This window comes from Macaca thibetana, chromosome 7, assembly GCF_024542745.1.
Source record: "Macaca thibetana thibetana isolate TM-01 chromosome 7, ASM2454274v1, whole genome shotgun sequence".
Lineage (NCBI taxonomy): Eukaryota > Metazoa > Chordata > Mammalia > Primates > Cercopithecidae > Macaca > Macaca thibetana.
The window spans coordinates 34130120-34150553 of NC_065584.1; the positions used below are offsets into that span (position 1 = coordinate 34130120).

A 20434-nucleotide genomic window follows, 5' to 3' on the forward strand; every position below is an offset into this window, starting at 1 on the left:
CCTGGGTTCACGCCATTCTCCTGCCTCAGCCTCCCGAGTAGTTCGGACTTCAGGCGCCTGCCACCACGCCTGGCTAATTTTTTTGTATTTTTAGTAGAGATGGGGTTTCACCGTGTTAGCCAGGATGGTTTTGATCTCCTGACCTTGTGATCCGCCTGCCTCGGCCTCCCAAAGTGCTGGGATTATAGGCGTGAGCCACTGCGCCCAGCCTAGTGTTTACTTTTCATACCAGAAAACGTACCCTCTTGCTCTTTTATGGGGGTCCAATCGTCTGAGTGCAGCTTGAGCCCAAGTGCTAAAGTCCATATTCAGGTTAGTCAGCAGCATCAGTCTTGCCTGGAACCAAGAGACGGACCACCTGAATAGCACGACCTGGGTCAACCAGACAGAGCCTTAGGCCCGGAAATCTTTCCTGCTGTCAGGATAAATTACTTTGTTCACAACGGGACTCCTGAAGATCAGAATTTCTGTATCTGTAAGATTTCTATAACTCAAAGAATTTCTGTACGTGTGAAATTATACTATTAGAAATACAAGATTGAAGAGTCTCCTTGTAAAAACTAGTGTTAATGGCTAATAATCTAGCCAGGATTTGGAGATCAGGGAAAATTGGATTGAACTGTGTGGACAAAGGAGATTAAGTAGCAGTGGAGCAGCTGAAAGGGGAATGGAAAAGTCCATGGACAACTTCTACTTTTACCATCTGTACTATCAGCCTGGTAATCTGATGCCTGCCAGAGCTATGTGGTCATGTGTTCCCTGCTTTGCTTCTTTCTCCGGATTTTTAAACCCCTGTGGTGGGAGAATATGGAGCTGCATATATCCAGAGGGTTTTTTTATTTTTATTTTTTGAGACTGCACTTCATTCTTGTTGCCCAGGCTGGAGTGCAATGGCGTGATCTTGGCTCACTGCAACCTCTGCTTCCTGGGTCCAAGCGATTCTCCTGCTCAGCCTCCTGAGTAGCTGGAATTACAGGCATGCGCCACCAGACCCAGCTGATTTTCTTTTTAAATTTTCTATTTTTAGTAGAGACGGGGTTTCACCATGTTGGTCAGACTGGTCTCTAACTCCTGACCTCAGGTGATCTGCCTGCCTCAGCCTCTCAAAGTGCTGGGATTACAGGCGTGAGTCATTGCGCCTGGCTGAGGTTTATTTTTCAAAGAATGACCAAGCGGCTGGGTGCGGTGGCTCACAGTTGTAAATCCCAGCACTTTGGCAGGCCAAAGCGGGCGCATCACTTGAGGTCAGGAGTTCAAGAACAGCCTGGCCAACATGGTGAAACCCTGTCTCTACTAAAAGTACAAAAATTAGTGGGTCATGGTGGTGTGGCCTGAAATGGGAGGCTGAGGCAGAATAATTGCTTGAACCCGGGAGGCAGAGGTTGCAGTGAGCTGAGATCGCACTACTGCACTCCAGCCTGGGCGACAAAGTGAGACTCCGTCTCAAAAAAAAAAAAAAAAAAAAAAAAAAACCCAAAAAATCCATGACCGTCGTTCAATAAATAATCAATAAATAAGATGCAATTTCTCAAAGCTCAGTTTACAAAGAATGATATTTAATAAATAGTTGAAGATACCCCTGACTGAACGCACAAGTTCTCTGAGTAGACTCATGGAATTCTAAAGAGTTGGTTGCTTGGAGACTGATAGAAACAGCTTTGGAACCTAAGAAACCAAGGAAGGCTTAAGATGCAGAACGTTGCTTCTGTCTGAGGACTGCCTTGTAGGAGGCCATTTGGAAAGTAATTTTGAAACACTGCTCCTTTGCCAGTGTCTGAAAGGTGCTGGATGGCGTCCGCTGGAAGATGAGAGGCAACCTGAGGTAGCTGAAAAACCTTTGGATTAGGTGTGAAAAGCGTCAGTATTACTTCAGATACTAACCAGTTTGGTGATCTTAATTTTGTCTCTTCTCTCTGGGCCCCAGTTTTGGGATTTATAAAATCAGGACATTAGGCCTGGTGCAGTGGCTCATGCCTATATTCTCAGCATTTTGGGAGGCCAAGGTGGGAGGATTGTTTGAGTCCAGGAGTTCAAGACCAGCCTAAGCAACATAGTGAGACTCTATCTCTACAAAAAAAAACAAAAAAAAATTTAACCGAGAATGGTGCTATGTGCCTATAATCTCAGCTATGTGGGAGGATCGCTTGATCCCAGGAGGTCAAGGCTGCAGTGAGCCCTGATTGTGCCACTGTACTCCAGGAGAGTGAGACCCTGTCTCAAAAAAAAAAAAAAAAAAAAAAAAAAAATCAAGGCATTAGACCAAGTCATCTTTATAGCAGAGTTTCCAGAGCAATCTCTAGACATAGCCGTATAGCTGTGTGAGTGCATGGTGAGACATTAGAAAGTAGAGGGGGAAAATGAGGGGAACTTTTTGAGGGCATAAAACGGAGAAAGGGGGATTTGAAACAAGCCAGGTTATGCAGCTGTTCCCTAATCCCACTCTCTCCACTAACCAGGCTTCCTTCATACACCCCACTGACACCCTTTGGGCTGTGCTTTCTTTAAATGTAATGTGTATTAAACCTGAGAGCTTGTGAAAATGCAGATTTCTAGGTCTCACTTGGAGCGTACTGAATCAACATTCTGGGAGCAGGACACAAACGTCTGATGCAAAAGGTTCTTTACCCATATCTATTCCAGGCGCAGTCCCAGCATTTCGGGAGGCCAAGGCAGGAAGATCGCTTGAGTCCAGGAGTTTGAAACCAGCCTGGACAGCATAGTAAGACCCTGTCTCTACAAAAAAAAGTTTTAAAACATTAGCCAGGCATGGTGGTGGGCACCTGTTGTCCCAGCTACTGAGGATGCTGAGGCAGGAGGATTGCTTGACACTAGGAGGCAAGGCTACAGTGAACCATGATTGTGCCACCACACTCCAGCTTGGGTGACAGATTGAGGCCCTGTCTCAAAAATAAATAAATAAACAAAAAACTATATGTAACAAACGCCACCCCAGAAGCTGACTGCACACTCTTGGACTCCACCTCAGAACTTTAGAATCAAAATCTGTTAGTAAAGATGAGAGTATTATTATTATTATTATTTTTTTTTTTTTTTTTTTTTTTTTTTTTTTTTTTTGAGACGGAGTCTTGCTCTGTCATCCAGGCTGGAGTGCAGTGGCCGGATCTCAGCTCACTGCAAGCTCCGCCTCCCGGGTTTACGCCATTCTCCTGCCTCAGCCTCCCCAGTAGCTGGGACTACAGGCGCCCGCCACCACGCCCGGCTAGTTTTTTGTATTTTTTAGTAGAGACGGGGTTTCACCAAGTTAGTCAGGATGGTCTCGATCTCCTGACCTTGTGATCTGCCCGTCTCGGCCTCCCAAAGTGCTGGGATTACAGGCTACTTACTCCATAGGCAGAGCAGCCTTTCTACTCGATTTTTATGATTTCAATCTCTTTTTGAAATTGACAGAATTCTGAATTCCTTCTCTGTGTTATCTCAAAGTTTGAGCTTCTTCAAGACGACAATTTTGAATTCCCTGTCTGGAAAGCTCACATATCTCTGTCACTCCTGGATTATTTAGTCCATTTCCATCCAGGAAAATAAAGTTTTCCTGGATGTTCTTGATGCTGTGGATGGTCATCAATGTCTGGACATTGAAGAGTTAGGTATTTATTCCAATCTTTACAGTCTGGACTTATTTGTACCCATCCTCCTTGAGAAGGCTTTCTATATATTCAAAGGGGATTAAGTGTGGTGACTTAAGCCTATGGTCTCTGTAGCTGATGTGTACCAGGGGGTGCCCTAAGCCTATGACCCCTGCAACTGTTGCCAACTCCTAGATACTCCTGGATCCTTGGTGGCCTTGGGTAAGATAAGGGAGAATTCCCTGGTTACCCAGGCAACATTTCTCTCTTTCTTGTCTTTCCCCCAATCAGGAATCTCTCCCCCCACTGGGCTGCCTGGAGTTGGGGCAGGGGTGACATGAGCACTCCCGTGGCCGCCACAGATGGTAGTGCACTGAGTCACACCTGAAGCTTTGCAGACCAGTACAGTATTGGATCCTGCCCAAGACCTGTGGCCAGAACTGCTTAGTTACCACTGATATTTACTCAAAGTCCAAGGGCACTTTAGTCAGCAGGTGGTGAATCCTGCCAGGATAAATCTGACCCATCAGAGCAGTGGATTCACTTCTGGCGCAGGGTAGGTCTGGAAACGTAGTGTAGGAGCAAAGGCCTGGAATCAGGAGCCTCAGGATTCTGCCTGGTGCTTTATTTTCCTGTGGTTGAGTTGCTACTCAGGCTGCAAGACAAAGTCTCCTGAGTTTGTACTCCTTGAGTACTCTTCCCTCTCCTTTCCCCAAGCGGAAGGACTCTCTCCCTGAGCTGCCCTGCCTGGAGTTGGGGGAGGAATGATGCTGGCACTCCCTTGGCCACCACAGCTGGTGTCACTTGGGGTCATACACACCCAAAGTCCCCTGCCTCCATGACCAGTGCAGCTCCAGGGTTTGCCTAAGGGATAGGATATAGTCTTGTGACCTGACTGTCACTCGTGTATTCAGGGCCCCAGGCCACTTTGGTCAGCTGGTGGCAGAACCAGCTGGGGACTCAGGTCTGTCCCACTCCGGCTGAGGATTCTCCTCTGGCCCAGAGCTGATCTAAATGCGTCCTCTGTGGGAGCCAGCAGAATTCTATTCAGTGTAGTGCAGTGCTGTGACAGGGCAGCAGTGAGTTCCAATGCAAAATCCCACACTCCTCTCCCTCCCCCACATGCACAGATTCTCTCTCCAAGCTGTTGTGCCAGGGGTGAGGGAGGGGGGCATAGGCGATGCAGGACTGTCTTTCCCACCCTCTTCAGTGCCTGTTTTCTTGATACGATGTGAAAACCAGGTACTGTGATCACTCATTTTTTGTTTCTTATGAAGATGCTTTTTTTTTTTTTTTTTAAATAAGGAGTCTCACTGTTGCCCGGGCTGGAGCACAGTGGCAGTATTTCATCTCATTGGAACCTCTGCTTCCCAGGTTCAAGTGATTCTCCTGCCTCAGCCTCCCAAGTAGCTGGGATTATAGGCCCCTACCACCACACCCAGCTAATTTTTGTATTTTTAGTAGAGATGGGGTTTCTCCATGTTGACCAGGCCAATCTTGAACTCTTGACTTCAAGTGATTCGCCTGCCTTAGCCTCCCAAAGTTCTGGGATTATAGGCGTGAGCCACAGCATCCAGCCTGAAGGTACTTTTCTTGCAGGGACAGTTGTTCAGTTTGGTGTTCCTGCATGGAGACAATCGCTGGAGGGGTCTGTTTGGCCATCTTGCTCCAGCCTTTCCATTTTTAGCCAGTGGGAGTAGCCACTGTTTCAGGAGAAAACATCATCTTGTGACCACCCTCTTTCTCTTAACTTGCCTTCATGAAGACATTGCCTTCATGGTTGTGAAGAGATGAAGCAATTACATTTAGCCTTATGTACAAAAAGTCCTGGAGTGATAGCATATTAATCATGTGTCACTTAATTTGAGGGAGGTTATCGATTCTGGCCTAATAGCATCTAGATGAAAGTTGAGACTTCGCTGAGCACTGTAGCTCACACCTGTAATTGCAGCACTTTGAGAGGCCAAAGCAGGCAGATTGTTGACCCCAGAAGTTTGAGACCAGCTTGGGCAACATAGTGAGACCCCATCTCTATTAAAAATAAAAAACAGATAGCTGGGTGTGGTGGTGCATGCACCTGTAGTCCCAGCTACTTGGGAGGCTGAAGTAGGAGGATTACTTGAGCCCAGGACGTTGAGGCTGCAGTGAACTATGATCATGCCAATGCTGCACTCCAGCCTGAGTGACAGAACTACAGCCTGTCTCAAAAAAAACAAAACAAAACAAAAACAAAAACAAAAAAAACCACACACAAAAAAAGAACTTGCCCTTAACAGAAAGAAATACAATATGGTCACTTTTACACATGGAAGACAATAAGAGAAATCATGCCCTAGGGAGAGAGGCTATGTGCTGGGTGTCAAGGAGGAAAGAGAAACAAGTCAGATCTGGTCTGTGTGGGCACCTTGGATGCAGGGCAGGAGTTGACACTAGCAGGATAGAAAGACATGGAATAATGGTCTCTCCTTCATCCTTATACGTAAGGATGCCTACCTGCTCCTTGGAGAGGCAAGGCCAACAAAGTGAGTGGTAGGGAGTGGTGCTTGGGCCATGGCCAGTGTGGCATGGAGGTTAAGTGCTCCAGAGTTGTGATTTAGCAGGCTAGGTTTGAAACCTGACTCATCTGCTTACGGGCTATGTGATCTGAAGCAATTTACCTACCTCTCTGAACCTCAGCTTCTTAAAATAGGAAATGAAGATCATAATATCTTCCCTACATAAAACCCTCAGCGAGGTATTCCAAAACTATCATTATTAGGCCAAGCGAATGCTTCAAAAGGAAAACAAAACTAAACTAAACTAACATTAAATCTAAGCATTTGTTATCTACAATGTTTGCCATGCTAGCTAAAATCTGGAAACAACCCATCCAATAATTCATGAAGAGTCAAAACCATTTACCTATTTGATAAAATACGTTACAGCTATTTTTTATATATATATATATATTATTTATTTATTTATTTTGAGACGGAGTTTGGCTCTTATTGCCCAGGCTGGAGTGCAATGGCATGATCTTGGCTCACTGAATCTCCCCCGCCCTGGGTTCAAGCGATTGTCCTGCCTCAGTCTCCCAAGTAGCTGGGATTATAGGCACATGCCACCACGCCCAGCTAATTTTTTGTATTTTTAGTAGAGACAGGATTTCACCATGTTGGCCAGGCTGGTCTCAAACTCCAGACCTCAGGTGACCCACCCGCCTCGGCCTCCCAAAGTGTTGGGATTATAGGCGTGAGCCACTGTGCCCGGCCTACAGCTATTAAATATTTTAACAATAAAAACTATGTAGCAATAGGTGTGCTGGATGACTCTGAAAGACAGAAGACATGGGAGACATGGTCACTGGGCAATGGAGTTAGAGTCTCAAATATTTAACAATGCAAGATGTCATAGGATTAACAGTTAAAGTAAGTGGTACAGAACAGGAGTAATTTATAAACTTGGGTATGACCTGGTGGCCTGGATAGGTCAAGAAAGAGTTATGGAGCAGGACAAATTGAGCTGGGCCTGGAAATTGGATAGAATTTGTGTCAAGTATGAAAGGCCATTTCATGTGGAGGACACAGAAGGAAGCTCCATTATGTGGAGAGAGGATACTCAGAGAACAGCCAGGAGACTGGACTGGCTCAAGCAGAGGTTATATGCCAGGACAAAGTCATAAACTGAGGCCAAAGTCATGGAGAACACTGAATGCCATGCTGAATAGTCTGAACTTTATGCTATAAGCCTTTTGAACGAAAGAAAGCAACATTTGAAGACAAACTGGAAGCATGGGACACTGCTGAAAAGCAGTCATCCCTCACACGGAGATGAGGGTCTGAGCTTTGGGAACAAGTGTAAGAACCAGAAACAAGGGTCTGATACATGAAATATTTAGGATGTTGTACCATTTTCTTCTTTTGTTCTTCTAACTCACATGGCTTTTCCTTACCCCCTTTCCATCTGTTTTTCAAGTTATTCTCTTTCTGAACTGCTATGGGCTACCAATTTCGGCTGCCCTAGAGCTCTCATCAGTTCCTCCCATTCCCTTAACAGGTGCCAGGTCTCATCTCCAGGCCTTGCCTCTAGGCCAGGCAGCGTGGAAGGAAGCATTTGCTGCAACGCAGTATGACCAGGACCCAGAAGGGAAAGATCTTTCTCCCCCATTGCTTCTATCAGTCACTGCCCCCACGGCTGGGATGGGGTATGATTTTAAACTACTCAAAACTGAAAGGCAAGCAGGAGTGTGCCTCTGTCTCCAATGTGCCTATGGTCTTCTCCAGCTCACAGTACTGTCTACACCGCAAGAGCCAATATTTGAAAATGGCTGCTGCAAACCTCAGCTTCTCTCAGGAGGTGGTGTGGCAGCGAGGACTGCCCAGCATTCCCTATAGCCAGTACAGCTTTGACCACCTCTACAACACCAATGACATCATCCATACTCCCCGGATCAGGAAGGCCCAGCCTCGGAAACCTGTTCGCCTCAAGTTCCTGAGTTCCTCAAGTCTCTTAACAGGAGACACCTCCCTGGCTGTGAAGACAGAAAGCTCTGCCAATCCTGAAAAGAAGCTGAAGAAATCAAAGCCAGCCAGCACCGTCCAGGAAGCACCCCGCCCTCTCATCCATCATCCCTGCATGCATCCAGATATGCTGGGTCGGCCACCTTCTCCAGATGTGAACCTGGAGGAAAGAGAAGCCTGGCTTCCGCCTCCTGAGAAGGAGGCCAGAGCGTGGGAGGCCACTGTGCTGGAAAAGCTGAACAAGCGCACAGCCCGATGGATTCAGAATAAGCGTCCTCAAAGGCCTGGGGCATCCCCCAGCAAGTGGCAGAGCTTCCTGCGACAGCAGTACGACTGGAGTCACATCCGGGATGAACTTACCTCTGCCAGCGACCTGGAGCTCCTGAAACAGCTGGAGGCAGAAGAGGCAGCAGAGTTTGAGGATCAAAGTGTCATCCTGCCCCCACAGGAAAAGAAGAAACCAGAGCTGCTGCTTCCTGTTTACTACAGGTATACTGGCCAGGGCCTCAAGTGCACCCTTGATAATCCCTGACTCCCCTTCAGGGACTCCCAGGGGGACTCACACTCCCGATTTTAGAATGCACTCTCTCATCAATTTCATGTTCTCCACCACCGGCCTGCTCTCTGAGAGCTCTGCAAAGTAAGGTTTCTCAATCTGCACTGCTGACATTCTGGGTTGGATAATTTTTGTTGTGGGAACCGCCCTGTTCATTATGGGATGCTAGCAGCATCCCTGGCTCATACCCACCAGAGCACAACCTCCTGAGACAACCAAAGATGTCTCAGACACTGCCAAATGTCTCCAAGAGGGACAAAGTCATTCCCAGCTGGGAACCACTGCTCTTAAAGGGATTGGTTCTCAACCTTCTCCAGCAACTTTGCCATCAGACTGCTGGTGTAGTTACCAACCAAGTGCTCCCAGAAATGTATCCTTGGTGGATTGAGGAAGGCAGGAACCTCATAGCACTGAGGTTTGGTCCTGCCTCACTCTGAATAAGGAACCAGTGTGTCACTGACTCAAACACTGACTAGCTGCAGGACAGAGAACCAGACAACCTGAGAGAAGATGACGACTACATGTTTCTTAGATTGCTTCCACCTCATTTATAGCTAGAGGAAACACCGGAGCTATTACACTATCCCTGATTTCCAAGAGTGAACGAAAAATCAGTGGAAATCCATTTATTTATTCATTTATTGGACAAATATAAATTATGTTCTTGCTACTTTCCAGGTACTCTGCAAAGTGCTGGGAATACAATGTAAAAGCAATAGACACAGACATGTACCTTTAAGGAGCTTACAGCCTGTTCACCACCAGGTAGATGGACATTAAATAACCACACACAGAATAGACAGAGTGAGATGACGAAGGAGGTAGGATCCTTTCCCCAAGGCCATGCCGCCTCTAAGGGTATGAATGTTTAAAAAGGGTTATGCTGGAGCACAGCCACTCTGCCATGCTGCTTGGTGGATGCAGAAGGTGTGGATCCTTCAGGAACCAGGCAGGGCGGCTGTAGACAAGCCCTTCTGACAGCTCCACATTCAACTGGCACCATGGCGACAAGGCTAAAAGTTAAACATTGGTGTTCTGCGATGCTCACGTGTATAGGAGCGGAGCTTAAAGAGGAAAGGGAACAAGCTGTGGATTTAATGGAAAGGGGCATCCACCTCCTACTCTTTCCCCCTTTTCCCTCCTTTCTCACCCCTGCCAAGATTGCCCAGTTACTTCCCACAAGCAGAGACAGTTGAAATCATGCCTGACAACAAGACCACTGAGGATATCCATGAAAAGAGGAGCCTCTCCCAGCCCCAAACCCAGAGCCACTTTCGCCAGGTGACTCCCCGAGCTGGAAAGTTTGCCTACTGCACAGATAACACCTTTGAACAGGAGATTTACTTTGGTAATAGAGCTGGGCCCCTGTGGTAGGGGCACAGGGGGACATGGGCCAGGGAGGTGGAAGATCACTGGGGGTTGGAAACAGTTGTGGGTATGGAGAGGCCCTGGATGACCCAGATTTTCATGTCATGACCCACACCCACACCAGCACAGGAGTCGGGTCGGGGAGTGATAGCTAATAGGGAGGGCACTGCTGTCTCTCCCTGCTTTCTCTATCCCTCCATCTTACTGAAGAGGCAACGAAGGGTGGAACTGTAAAGTAGGCAAGACTTTGGGAACAATCCATCTCTTCTCTGTCCACCCTTCTCCCTTCTCTCACTTCGAGATATGATCCCACCAGGTGCGATGTTGGGAAAAAATCAGGGCTTTGGAGTCAGGCACATTTGAGTTTAAATCCTGGCTCAGTATTTTTTTAGTAAACTTCAATAAATTATATAATTACTCTCAGCCACAAGTACCTTATTTGTGAAGTGATGTTAAGAAAAATGCACTTTGAGTAGAGTAGATGAGAAAGCATCCGTAATGCTTCTTGCCCAGTGTCTGTTTAAGGTGTTCAGTAAATGTTCGCCACCTTCTCCTTCGCTACTGCTGTCCCTTAGATGCCTGGGCTTCCGGGATACCCGATCTAGGTCTTTGTGTGCCTAGCTGTTTCTTCTTCCCAAGCCCCATCTTGTTCCTAAACTGCTGCAGCTGAAAGTCTTCTCAAAGTGTTTAACAAAATTACTCTAAGGTATTCATCACTGATGGGATTAATTAGGTGCCTCTTTTTTAGTATCTAGCTTTTCATAAGGGATAAGGCCTCTAAGTGGTTACATAGGTTCTTCTCTTTTCTTTTTCTTTTTTTATTTTTTGAGACAGAGTCTTGCTCTGTCGCCAGGCCGGAGTGCAGTGACACAATCTTGGCTCACTGCAACCTCTGCCTCCACCTCCCAAGTAGCTGGGATTATAAGTGCGCGTCACCACGCCCAGCTAATTTTTGTATTTTTAGTAGAGACGGGTTTCACCATGTTGGCCAGAATGGTCGCAATCTCTTGACCTTGTGATCTGCCCTCCTCGGCCTCCCAAAGTGCTGGGATTACAGGCGTGAGCCACCGCTCCTGGCCGGTTCTTTTCTTATTTTTGAAATGGTTTCACTCCCATTGCCTAGGCTGGAGTGCAGTGGTGCTACCTCCACTGCAACCTCTACCTCTCAGGCTCAATTGATTCTCCTGCCTCAGCCTCCCGAGTAGCTGTACCCAGCTAATTTTTGTATTTTTGTAGAGATGGAGTCTTACAATGTTGCCTAGGCTGGTCTTGAACTCCTGACCATGTGATCCACCCACCTCGGCCTCCCAAAGTGCTGAGATTACAGGTGTGAGCCACCGCACCCAGCCACAGGTTCTGCCTTAGGAAGGAAAGCACCATCCTTGGCTCCTAGGCCTCTAATGAGGTGACTAGCTATGACATTTCTTTCTTTCTTTTTTCCCCACTGACACTACGGTGACTTATCACTGTGATATTTCCAAGCAATGGTCACCTTCAAGGGATGCCCCAGAGTATGGCAGTCATGGATCCCAGGGGCTTAGATTAGTGCAAATGGAAGTTGGGTCTGATCCTGGTGATTGGGAACCCGGGGAGAAAGGAAAGAGGGAGTTCACAGGAGACTCATTGTTTCTTTGTCTGTTCACAGATGAAGTCCAGATCATCCACCAGATTGGTGCAAAGAGAGACCAGATTGTCCTGGAAAACCTAAATCGGTACAATAAGCAGCTATCTAAGGTCTTCCCTGAAACTCCAGAAAAGTGGAGTGCCCAGGCAATTCCTGAAGCACGTAAGCAGGAAGCTAACAGGGAAGGCAGGGGTTAATAATGGGAATGGGGCTGCTTCCCATCATTACCCACTATTCATGTGCTAGAGTTCCCAGTTCATGGGCTGAAGCACCATTAGCATCTAGGCAATCCCCTTTCTACGTACTAAAAATAATCTCACGAAATTATAAAATACTAACTATAACTAGGAAGAGCCTCACAGGAACATACAATCATTTGAGATCTGATATAACTTAGGTATAACCAAGTGGTTTAGGGCCAATAGTTAGCAATAAGGCAGCTCCTATCTCAATGCTAACAGGGAAAGTGCAGCTAACGGGGAAAGTGCATCAAACTCCTGAGCCAGCATTCTGCCCTTTTCCCTGGGGCTGCCTTTACCCTCCCACTCCACACTCAGCCCACCCATACCTGAACTTTCACAAGTTCATCATTCTTCACTCTGTAAGACAAAGAGGGAAGAAGGTGGCCAAGAAATTAGCTTATGAAACAAAATGTGCACATCCTCCACAAGACTCCATTTCCCATAACTCTTTGCAGGATTACTGTTCAGATGGGCCCAGTGGTGTGCAGAAACTAACAGCAGTTGTCACCCATTCTTTTTTTTTTTTTTTTTTCTTTTTTTGGAGACAGAGTCTTGCTCTGTCGCCCAGGCTGGAGTGCAGTGGCATGATCTCGGCTCACTGCAACCTCCATCTTCCTGGTTCAAGCAATTCCCCTGCCTCAGCCTCCAGAGTAGCTGGAATTACAGGTGCGTGCCACCACGCCTGGCTGACAGGGCTGCCTGGCCTCCTAGCTGTGCCTTTGCACCCACTTGGCAAGAAGTCCTTCCCTGGGCCCAGTCTACCCTTGGAGGCACAGGCACATTCTGCCCCGCCAGACAGCTGTGGATAGCCACAGGATTTCCACACAAGCTGGCTTTTTTTGTTTGTTTGTTTTTGAGACAAAGTCTCACTCTGTTGCCCAGGCTGGAGTGCAGTGGCGTGATCTTGGCTCACTGCAACCTCCATCTTCCTGGTTCAAGCAATTCCCCTGGCTCAGCCTCCAGAGTAGCTGAGACTATAGGCGCGCGCCACCATGCCCAGCTAATTTTTGTATTTTTAGTAGAGACGGGGTTCACCATGTTGGTCAGGATGGTCTCGGTCTCTTGACCTCGTGATCTGTCCACCTCGGCCTTCCAAAGTGCTAGGATTACAGGCGTGAGCCACTGTGCCCAGCCTCTTTTTCTTTTCTCCTTCCTTCCTTCCTTCCTTCCTTCCTTCCTTTCTTCCTTTCCTTCCTTCCTTCCTTTCCTTCTCCCTTTCCTTCCTTTCTCTCTGTCTCCCTCTCCTCTCCTGTCCTCTCCTCCCTCCCCCTCTCCCTCTCCCTCCCCTTCCCTCTCCCTCTTCTCTTCTTTTCTTGACAGGCTGAGCGCAGTGGTACAATCATGGCTCACTGCAGCCTTTACCTGCCTGAGTTCAAGCGATCCTTCCACCTCACTCTCCTGAGTAGCTGGAACTACAGGTGCATACCACTATACCCAGCAAATTTTTGTAGAGACAAGGTCTTACTGTGTTGCCCAGGCTGGTCTCAAACTTCTGGGCTCAAGTGATGCACCCTGTTCAGACTCCCAAAGTGTTGCAACTACAGGCATGAGCCACTCTCCCAGCCAGGGGATTCCTTTTCAATAACAGCTTTATTGGGCTTGAATTTACATACTATAAAATTAATCCTGTCAAACCATACAATTTGATGAGGCAGGCAGATCACTTGAGCCTAGCAGTTTAAGACTAGCCTAGGCAACAAGGTGAGACCCCGTCTCTACGAAAAAATACAAAAATTAGTGGGGCGTGGTGGCACACACCTGGAGTCCCAGGCACTCTCGAGGCTGATGCAGGAGGATCAGGGCATAGGGTCTCACTATGTTGCCCAGGCTGGTCTCAAACTCCTGGCCACAAGGGATCCTCCCACCTCAGCCTCCCAAATAAAGATCTGGGATTATAGGCACGAGCCACTGTGCCCCGCCAAGAGTCATTACTTTGTGTGCTCCCTTTAGGTCAGCAGTCCTCAACCTTTTTGGCACTAGGGACTGGTTTTGGGAAGACAATTTCTCCACAGACCAGCGGGGTGGGGATGGTTTCAAGATGAAACGGTTCCACCTCAGATCATCAGGCATTAGATTATCATAAAGGGTGCACAACCTAGATCCCTCACATGTGCAGTTCACAATAAGCTTCATGCTCCTATGTGACTCTAAGGCCACTGCTGATCTGACAGGAGGCAGAGCTCAGCGATAATGCTTGCCTGCCCACCGCTCACCTCCTGTTGTGGTGGCCCGGTTACTTACAGGCCATGAACTGGTATAGGCCCATGGCCTGGGAGTTAGGGACCCCGGCTTTAGATGACTGTTGATGTGGAAGGTGGCTAGTGGATGTGTTTCTATCCATCTATAACCCAAAGGACTGGAACTAAAGTAAATGTTGGCAGTTGTATTTTTTATTCCCATGGGGTTAAATATCAGAGATCTAAGACTTGCTCACCACAAATCCATTTTAACTCCTTGAGCAGAGGGATATAGGAGAAATGGGGTTAATTCAGCTATTTCTCACCTCTTCAGGAGGGATTTCAAGTCGGCTGAGAGAAGTCGGGGAGGGTCACATGGCAAAGTGTGAGCTGGCCTGTCAGAGGTGGTTCCACAGCTCCTAGTTGCACATACCCTACCTCACAAAGGAGGGAGGCCTCAGTAGAGTGGCTGAGTCCCCCAGCATGTCCCAAGCTGGTGGGGACCATGTGGAGGAGATGCACTATATGGGCATCTTCGCTAAACTGCCCTGGAGTCTCACAGAAATCTTTTTTCTTTTTTCTTTTTTTTTTTTTTTTTTTGAGATGGAGTCTCTCTTTGTCACCCAGGTTGGAGCACAATCTCAGCTCACTGCAACCTCTGCCTTCCCAGTTCGAGTGATTCTTCTGCTTCAGCCTCCAAGTAGCTGGGATTACAGGTGCCCGTCACCACGCCTGGCAAGTTTTTGTATTTTTAGTAGAGATGGGGTTTCACCATGTTGGTCAGGCTGGTCTCTAACTCCTGACCTCAAGTGATCCACCTGCTTTAGCCTCCCAAAGTGCTGGGATTACAGGCGTGAGCCACTGCACCACGCCTCACAGGACTCTTTTTACATTAGAAGAAGGAAATGTTATGCCTTCCTTGCTCAAAGGAAAGAATTGATTCAGAGGCCGGGCGCGGTGGCTCACGCCTGTAATCCCAGCACTTTGGGAGGCCGAGACGGGCAGATCACGAGGTCAGAAGATCGAGACCATCCTGGCTAACACGGTGAAACCCCGTCTCTACTAAAAAATACAAAAAACTAGCCGGGCGAGGTGGCGGGCGCCTGTAGTCCCAGCTACTCGGGAGGCTGAGGCAGGAGAATGGCGTGAACCCGGGAGGCGGAGCTTGCAGTAAGCTGAGATCCGGCCACTGCACTCCAGCCTGGGTGACAGAGCGTGACTCCGTCTCAAAAAAAAAAAAAAAAAAAAAAAAGAATTGATTCAGAGCAAATCTAAACATGTTAAGAGTTGGAATGAAATCTTGGAAAAAACCAGGAATGGCTGATAGTGACTGATTAGAACATGAGACTAATAGGCAGTGTGAATAATGAATTTAGTATGTCTGGAAATGTTTTTATCATTTTCCCTTCCTCTTCTCCCTACAGCTTTTTTTCTGAGAAAGAGGCTTTCTAAATTTGATACCATGAAAAACATTAAGTTCAGAAAATGTAACTATAGCTTTTTTTTTTTTTTTAAGAATGGAGTCTCGCTCTGTCATCCAGGCTGGAGTGCAGTGGCATGATCTTGGCTCACTGCAACCTCTGCCTCTCGGGTTCAAGCGATTCTCCTACCTCAGCCTCCCAAGTAGCTGGGACTATAAGCACACGCCACCACGCCCGGCTAATTTTTTGTATTTTAGTAGACAGGGTTTTCACTGTGTTAGCCAGGATGATCTCGATTTCCTGACCTCACGATCCACTCACCTCGGCCTCCCAAAGTGCAGGGATTACAGGCGTGAGCCACCGCGCCCGGCCAACTATAGCTTTTCTAACTATATTTAATATTTATGGTTTTTTCTGTTCTCAAATTTCTGTTGTCATGAGGAAAAACTCAGAGATGTTAAAATCTTTAAATTTTCACAGCTTATAGCACCATTACTCTCCCCAAATTAAAAACATTAATAGGAAAACTTAATACTTTAGAAATAATGGCCAATGACACTAAATTGCAATGTATCAAATATTGAATTTTATGAGCAAATCTCATTACGTATAAACATATTTATGTTCCTAAAGATTTAGGTTCCTAAAGATAACCCTTAAACTTATAAAAAGGTTTGTAGATATCTCAATTTCCCCCCACAAATCTCTCGCCCCCATCATCATCATGGCTTACCATGTCTGTAGTCAGGACTTTCCATAATTCCCTGTGTGTTTGTACTCAGTTCCCCATATAATTATGGGGAAATTCACTCTTGAGGGTTTTGCTTTGGTATTAGTCAGGAATGAGAATAGGATGCAAGCTGGGGCCACTGTGTGGCAGGGCCTAAGGCAGTGGGGTAAGAAGACCTCACACTGCCATGTTGCACAGCTTGCAGACCTGTGCAAGGAGCCCTGCGCTGGACTGCTTTGCCCACCCCCGCCAAGGATATTCTGCAGCAGGTGGGTGAGGAGGATGTGCCTATTAAGACCAGGAGATTGAAGAAGCAGGCAAAATCACTGCAGGAGGATGTGACCTGGGAACTGGTGGTCCTGCGGAGGATGCTGAAGGAATGGAAGACTGCCTGGGCTCTGAGTGAGTGAAGGGAGGTCCTGAGATACTGTATGTTTGTGAGAAGTGGTTCTCACCTGGGACTAGGCTTTCTCAGTCTTTGAAAAATCCATCCCTCCTTTGTGAAATGTAAAAATCTGGTTCACACATTGGGTGTTAGATGAACTTCAGTTGACATATATCTGGGTGCTTTTTGCATGGGTGGGTATTACTTCAGTAATTTGTAGAAACTCATTACACTGAAGACTCTTCAGAGGCAGGGATCCTATCTTTTTTTTTTTTTTTTTTTGAGACAGAGTTTCACTCTTGTTGCCTCGGCTGGAGTGCAATGGTGGGATCTCAGTTTACTGAAACCTTGGCTTCCTGAGTTCAAGTGATTCTCCTGCCTCAGCCTCCTGAGTAGCTAGGATTATAGGCACCTACCACCACGCTTGCTTAACTTTTTGTATTTTTAGTAGAGATGGGGTTTCACCATGTTGGCCAGACTGGTCTCGAACTCCTGACCTCAGGTGATCTGCCTGCCTTGGCCACCGCGCCAGCCCTTTTTTTTTTTTTCCAAGATGGAATTTCACTCTGTCTCCCAGGCTGGAGTGCAATGGCACTTGATTTTGGCTCACTGCAACCTCTACCTCCCAGGTTCAAGCGATTCTCCTGCCTCAGCCTCCCGAGTAGCTGGGACTATGGGCATGTGCCACGATGTCTGGCTAATTTCTGTATTTTTAGTAGAAACAGGGTTTCACTATGTTGGCCAGGCTGGTCTCGAACTCCTGACTTCAGGTGATCTCCTGGCCTTGGCCTCCCAAAGTGCTGGGATTACAAGCGTAAGCCACTACACCCAGGCGACCCTATCTTATTGATTTCCAAACTTTATGTAAATGATGCATGAAGGGAAGAACAAAATATGCTGTCCAACCGTTGTCCATGTTGTCGTTGACTGTGGTATCAGTAACCCCTCTCCAAAATTCATTCGTAGAGTTGGGGCTATCCTATACTTACTTTGCCTTCAAAGATAGGAGAGTAGAAGTCTGAGTGCCTGGGACAAAGTAATGGCCTGGCAAGGACTGTTGAAAGCTATGGTATTTGAGAACTCAACAGCTGTTGGCTTTCAGAACATGATAGACAAGTTTAGTTAGTGCAGGAAAAAGAGAGGCGATCCATTAGGTAAACTGGATCAGATAAACAACAACAAAAAAGACTGAAGGAAGCACCTACAGATAGTAGGAGCTTTGAAATAAAAGTCTGATACCTGCCAAAAGAGTAGTTAGCAACTAAAATGAAGAAGATGTCGAAAGCCAAATGGAAGTGCCCTCAAAGACAAAGAACCTAATGAAAACCACAATAATTAACACTCATTGAACCTTCATTATCTTGTCAGGCATTTTGCTAAACACTTTGTCTAGTTAACTCATTTAACACTAAGAGTAACTCAATATGTGGATTCTAGTATTATGCCCGTATTACAAATAAGAAATCTCAGGCTCAGGGTTAAGTAACTTATCCACAGTCACACAGCTAATAACTGCGATCCCAAACCAGGTATGTCTGAAAACAAAGTACCCTTAACTACTTTGTTTTATTGTCCCTTTTATTTCCCAGATGGTTACAACAAAAACTTATTTAACGAAAGCGAGATAGATACGATGGGGTTGGGAGAAGTTTTATCTGGGAACTTACCTGAAGAGGGTACAAGGATCATCAGAGAAATAACTCCCTAAAGACCCCATCTCTGGGCCCTTTATTCTTCTGACCTAATGTTTTGCTTGAATTATTCTGGGTGAAGGGCAGACTTCTTGTTACCTGCCTGCAGCACAATATCTAATCCTAACTAGATGGTTCTCTTTTCATTTCCCTCACTGTGGCTCAGTCATAGAGTGGCACCATGAGACAGTGGAGAACCTGCTTCGGAGCTTGGGAGACCTGCATGATGACGTTCGGATCCAAGCTATCACCACATGTGCCACAGCTGCTTTGGAACGGCCCCGGATTGCCACCAGCCAGAGGGACTCAGGTGAGAGCTAAAGCTGAACTGCTTGAGAACATAAGCAACTCATAAAGCCATGGAACATCTGGACTGGTAGGGACCCAGGGCTGATCTGAGATTATTTTACAAATGTGGAAACCAAGACTCAGAGACTGGCCTATATATACATGCTTATCAGCAATAGACATGAGATTAAAATTCCAGACTTCTAGTCCAGTAATTTTTGAACTACATTTCATCACCTTTTGTTTGCTCAGTGGCCTGCAGGGAAGTTAACATTTCCCACCTTGAAGATCCCATTCTTTCCTTTTGTTGGTAGAGACTGTGTCTTGCTATGTTGACTAGTCTTGAACTCATGGCCTCAAGTAATCCTCCCACCTCAACCTCCCAAACTGCTGGGATTACAGGCATAAGCCACTGTGCCCAGCCAAGATCCCATGCTTTATTGACTGATTGATTGATTGATTGATTTAGAGACAGAGTCTTGCTCTGTCGCCCAGGCTGGAGTGCAGTGGCGCGATCTCTGCTCACTGCAACCTCCGCCTCCCAGGTTCAAGCAATTCTCCTGCCTTAGTCTCCCGAGTAGCTGGGACTACAGGCATATGCCACCATGCCCGGCTAATTTTTTTGTATTTTTAGTAGAGACAGGGTTTCACCATGTTGGCCAGGCTGGTCTTGAACTCCTAACCTCAAGTGACCCACACACCTCAGCCTCCCAAAGTGCTGGGATTACAGGCATGAGCCACCACGCCTGACAAAATCTTAAAATATGATTCATGGGCTCAGCTGTGCCATTCCTTGGGCAGTTAGCTAACCTCTCTGAGCTTCAATTTCCTTATCTATAAAATGAGAGTAGTGGCAGACAAAGGGATAACAAACCTTTCCCCTTCCTACTTGAGAATTTGAACTTCAGTTAAATGCCCACCTGTTCCCCTAAAAACCTGATAAGAACACCTTTATAGGCAACATTGGTTATGATATAAACCCTGATTGATAAATTACATTGGGACTGAGAAGAGTTATAAGTGAAATATAAATACTTGATAGGGACACTACAGTTTGGGCCTCCCTGGATACTATAACTTATAACAGGCCAGCCCTTTGTGGACCCTAGAATTGTGTCTATGGAATTTTTATAAGAGATATTAGTTCCTGTAAAGCATAATTTCACCCAGTGAATAAACAATATGCTCCTGTGCTGTCCCCAAGACTCTGTGGAATGCTCAAGACAGCCTTAAGAACTCCAGCCAGGCCGGGCGCTGTGGCTCAAGCCTGTAATCCCAGCACTCTGGGAGGCCGAGACGGGCGGATCACGAGGTCAGGAGATCGAGACCATCCTGGCTAACACGGTGAAACCCCGTCTCTACTAAAAATACAAGAAAATTAGCCGGGTGAGGTGGCGGGCGCCTGTAGTCCCAGCTACTCGGGAGGCTGAGGCAGGAGAATGGCGTGAACCCGGGAGGCGGAGCTTGCAGTGAGCCGAGATCGCGCCACTGCACTCCAGCCTGGGGCACAGAGCAAGACTCCGTCTCAAAAAAAAAAAAAAAAAAAAAAGAACTCCAGCCAAGGCCAGGCGTGGTGGCTCACGCTTGTAATTCCAGCACTTCGGAAAGCCGAGGCAGGTGGATCACCTGAGGTCAAGAGTTCAAGACCAGCCTGGCCAACATGGTGAAACCTCGTCTCTACTAAAAGTACAAAAATTAGCCAGGCATGGTGACAGGTGCCTGTAGTCCCAGATACTCGGGAGGCTGAGGCAGAAGCATCGCCTGAACCCAGGAAGCAGAGGTTGCAGTGAGTCAAGATTGTGCCATTGTACTCCAGCCTGGGCAACAGAGCAAAAACTCTATCTCAAAAAACAACAACAACAACAACAA

The 20434-nt window shown here is 46.9% G+C and overlaps 1 protein-coding gene and 1 long non-coding RNA gene across 2 annotated transcripts in view; one reads left to right on the top strand and one right to left on the bottom strand.

Annotated features, from left to right (window-relative positions):
- HEATR4 (HEAT repeat containing 4) overlaps positions 1–20434 on the top strand; it is a 95298-nt gene that overhangs the window by 42176 nt on the left and 32688 nt on the right. Inside the window, exons 3-7 of the mRNA XM_050798686.1 lie at positions 7620–8572; positions 9800–9987; positions 11653–11793; positions 16400–16603; positions 18444–18587. Coding sequence (XP_050654643.1) covers positions 7692–8572; positions 9800–9987; positions 11653–11793; positions 16400–16603; positions 18444–18587 — 1558 coding nt within the window. The 5' untranslated portion in view covers positions 7620–7691. The remainder of the gene's footprint in view (positions 1–7619; positions 8573–9799; positions 9988–11652; positions 11794–16399; positions 16604–18443; positions 18588–20434) is intronic.
- Positions 9261–14984, bottom strand: LOC126959596 (uncharacterized). The gene is made up of 2 exons (XR_007727574.1): positions 14377–14984; positions 9261–12230 (listed from the first exon to the last, which is right to left on the bottom strand). It is a non-coding gene; the product is annotated as an uncharacterized LOC126959596 (long non-coding RNA).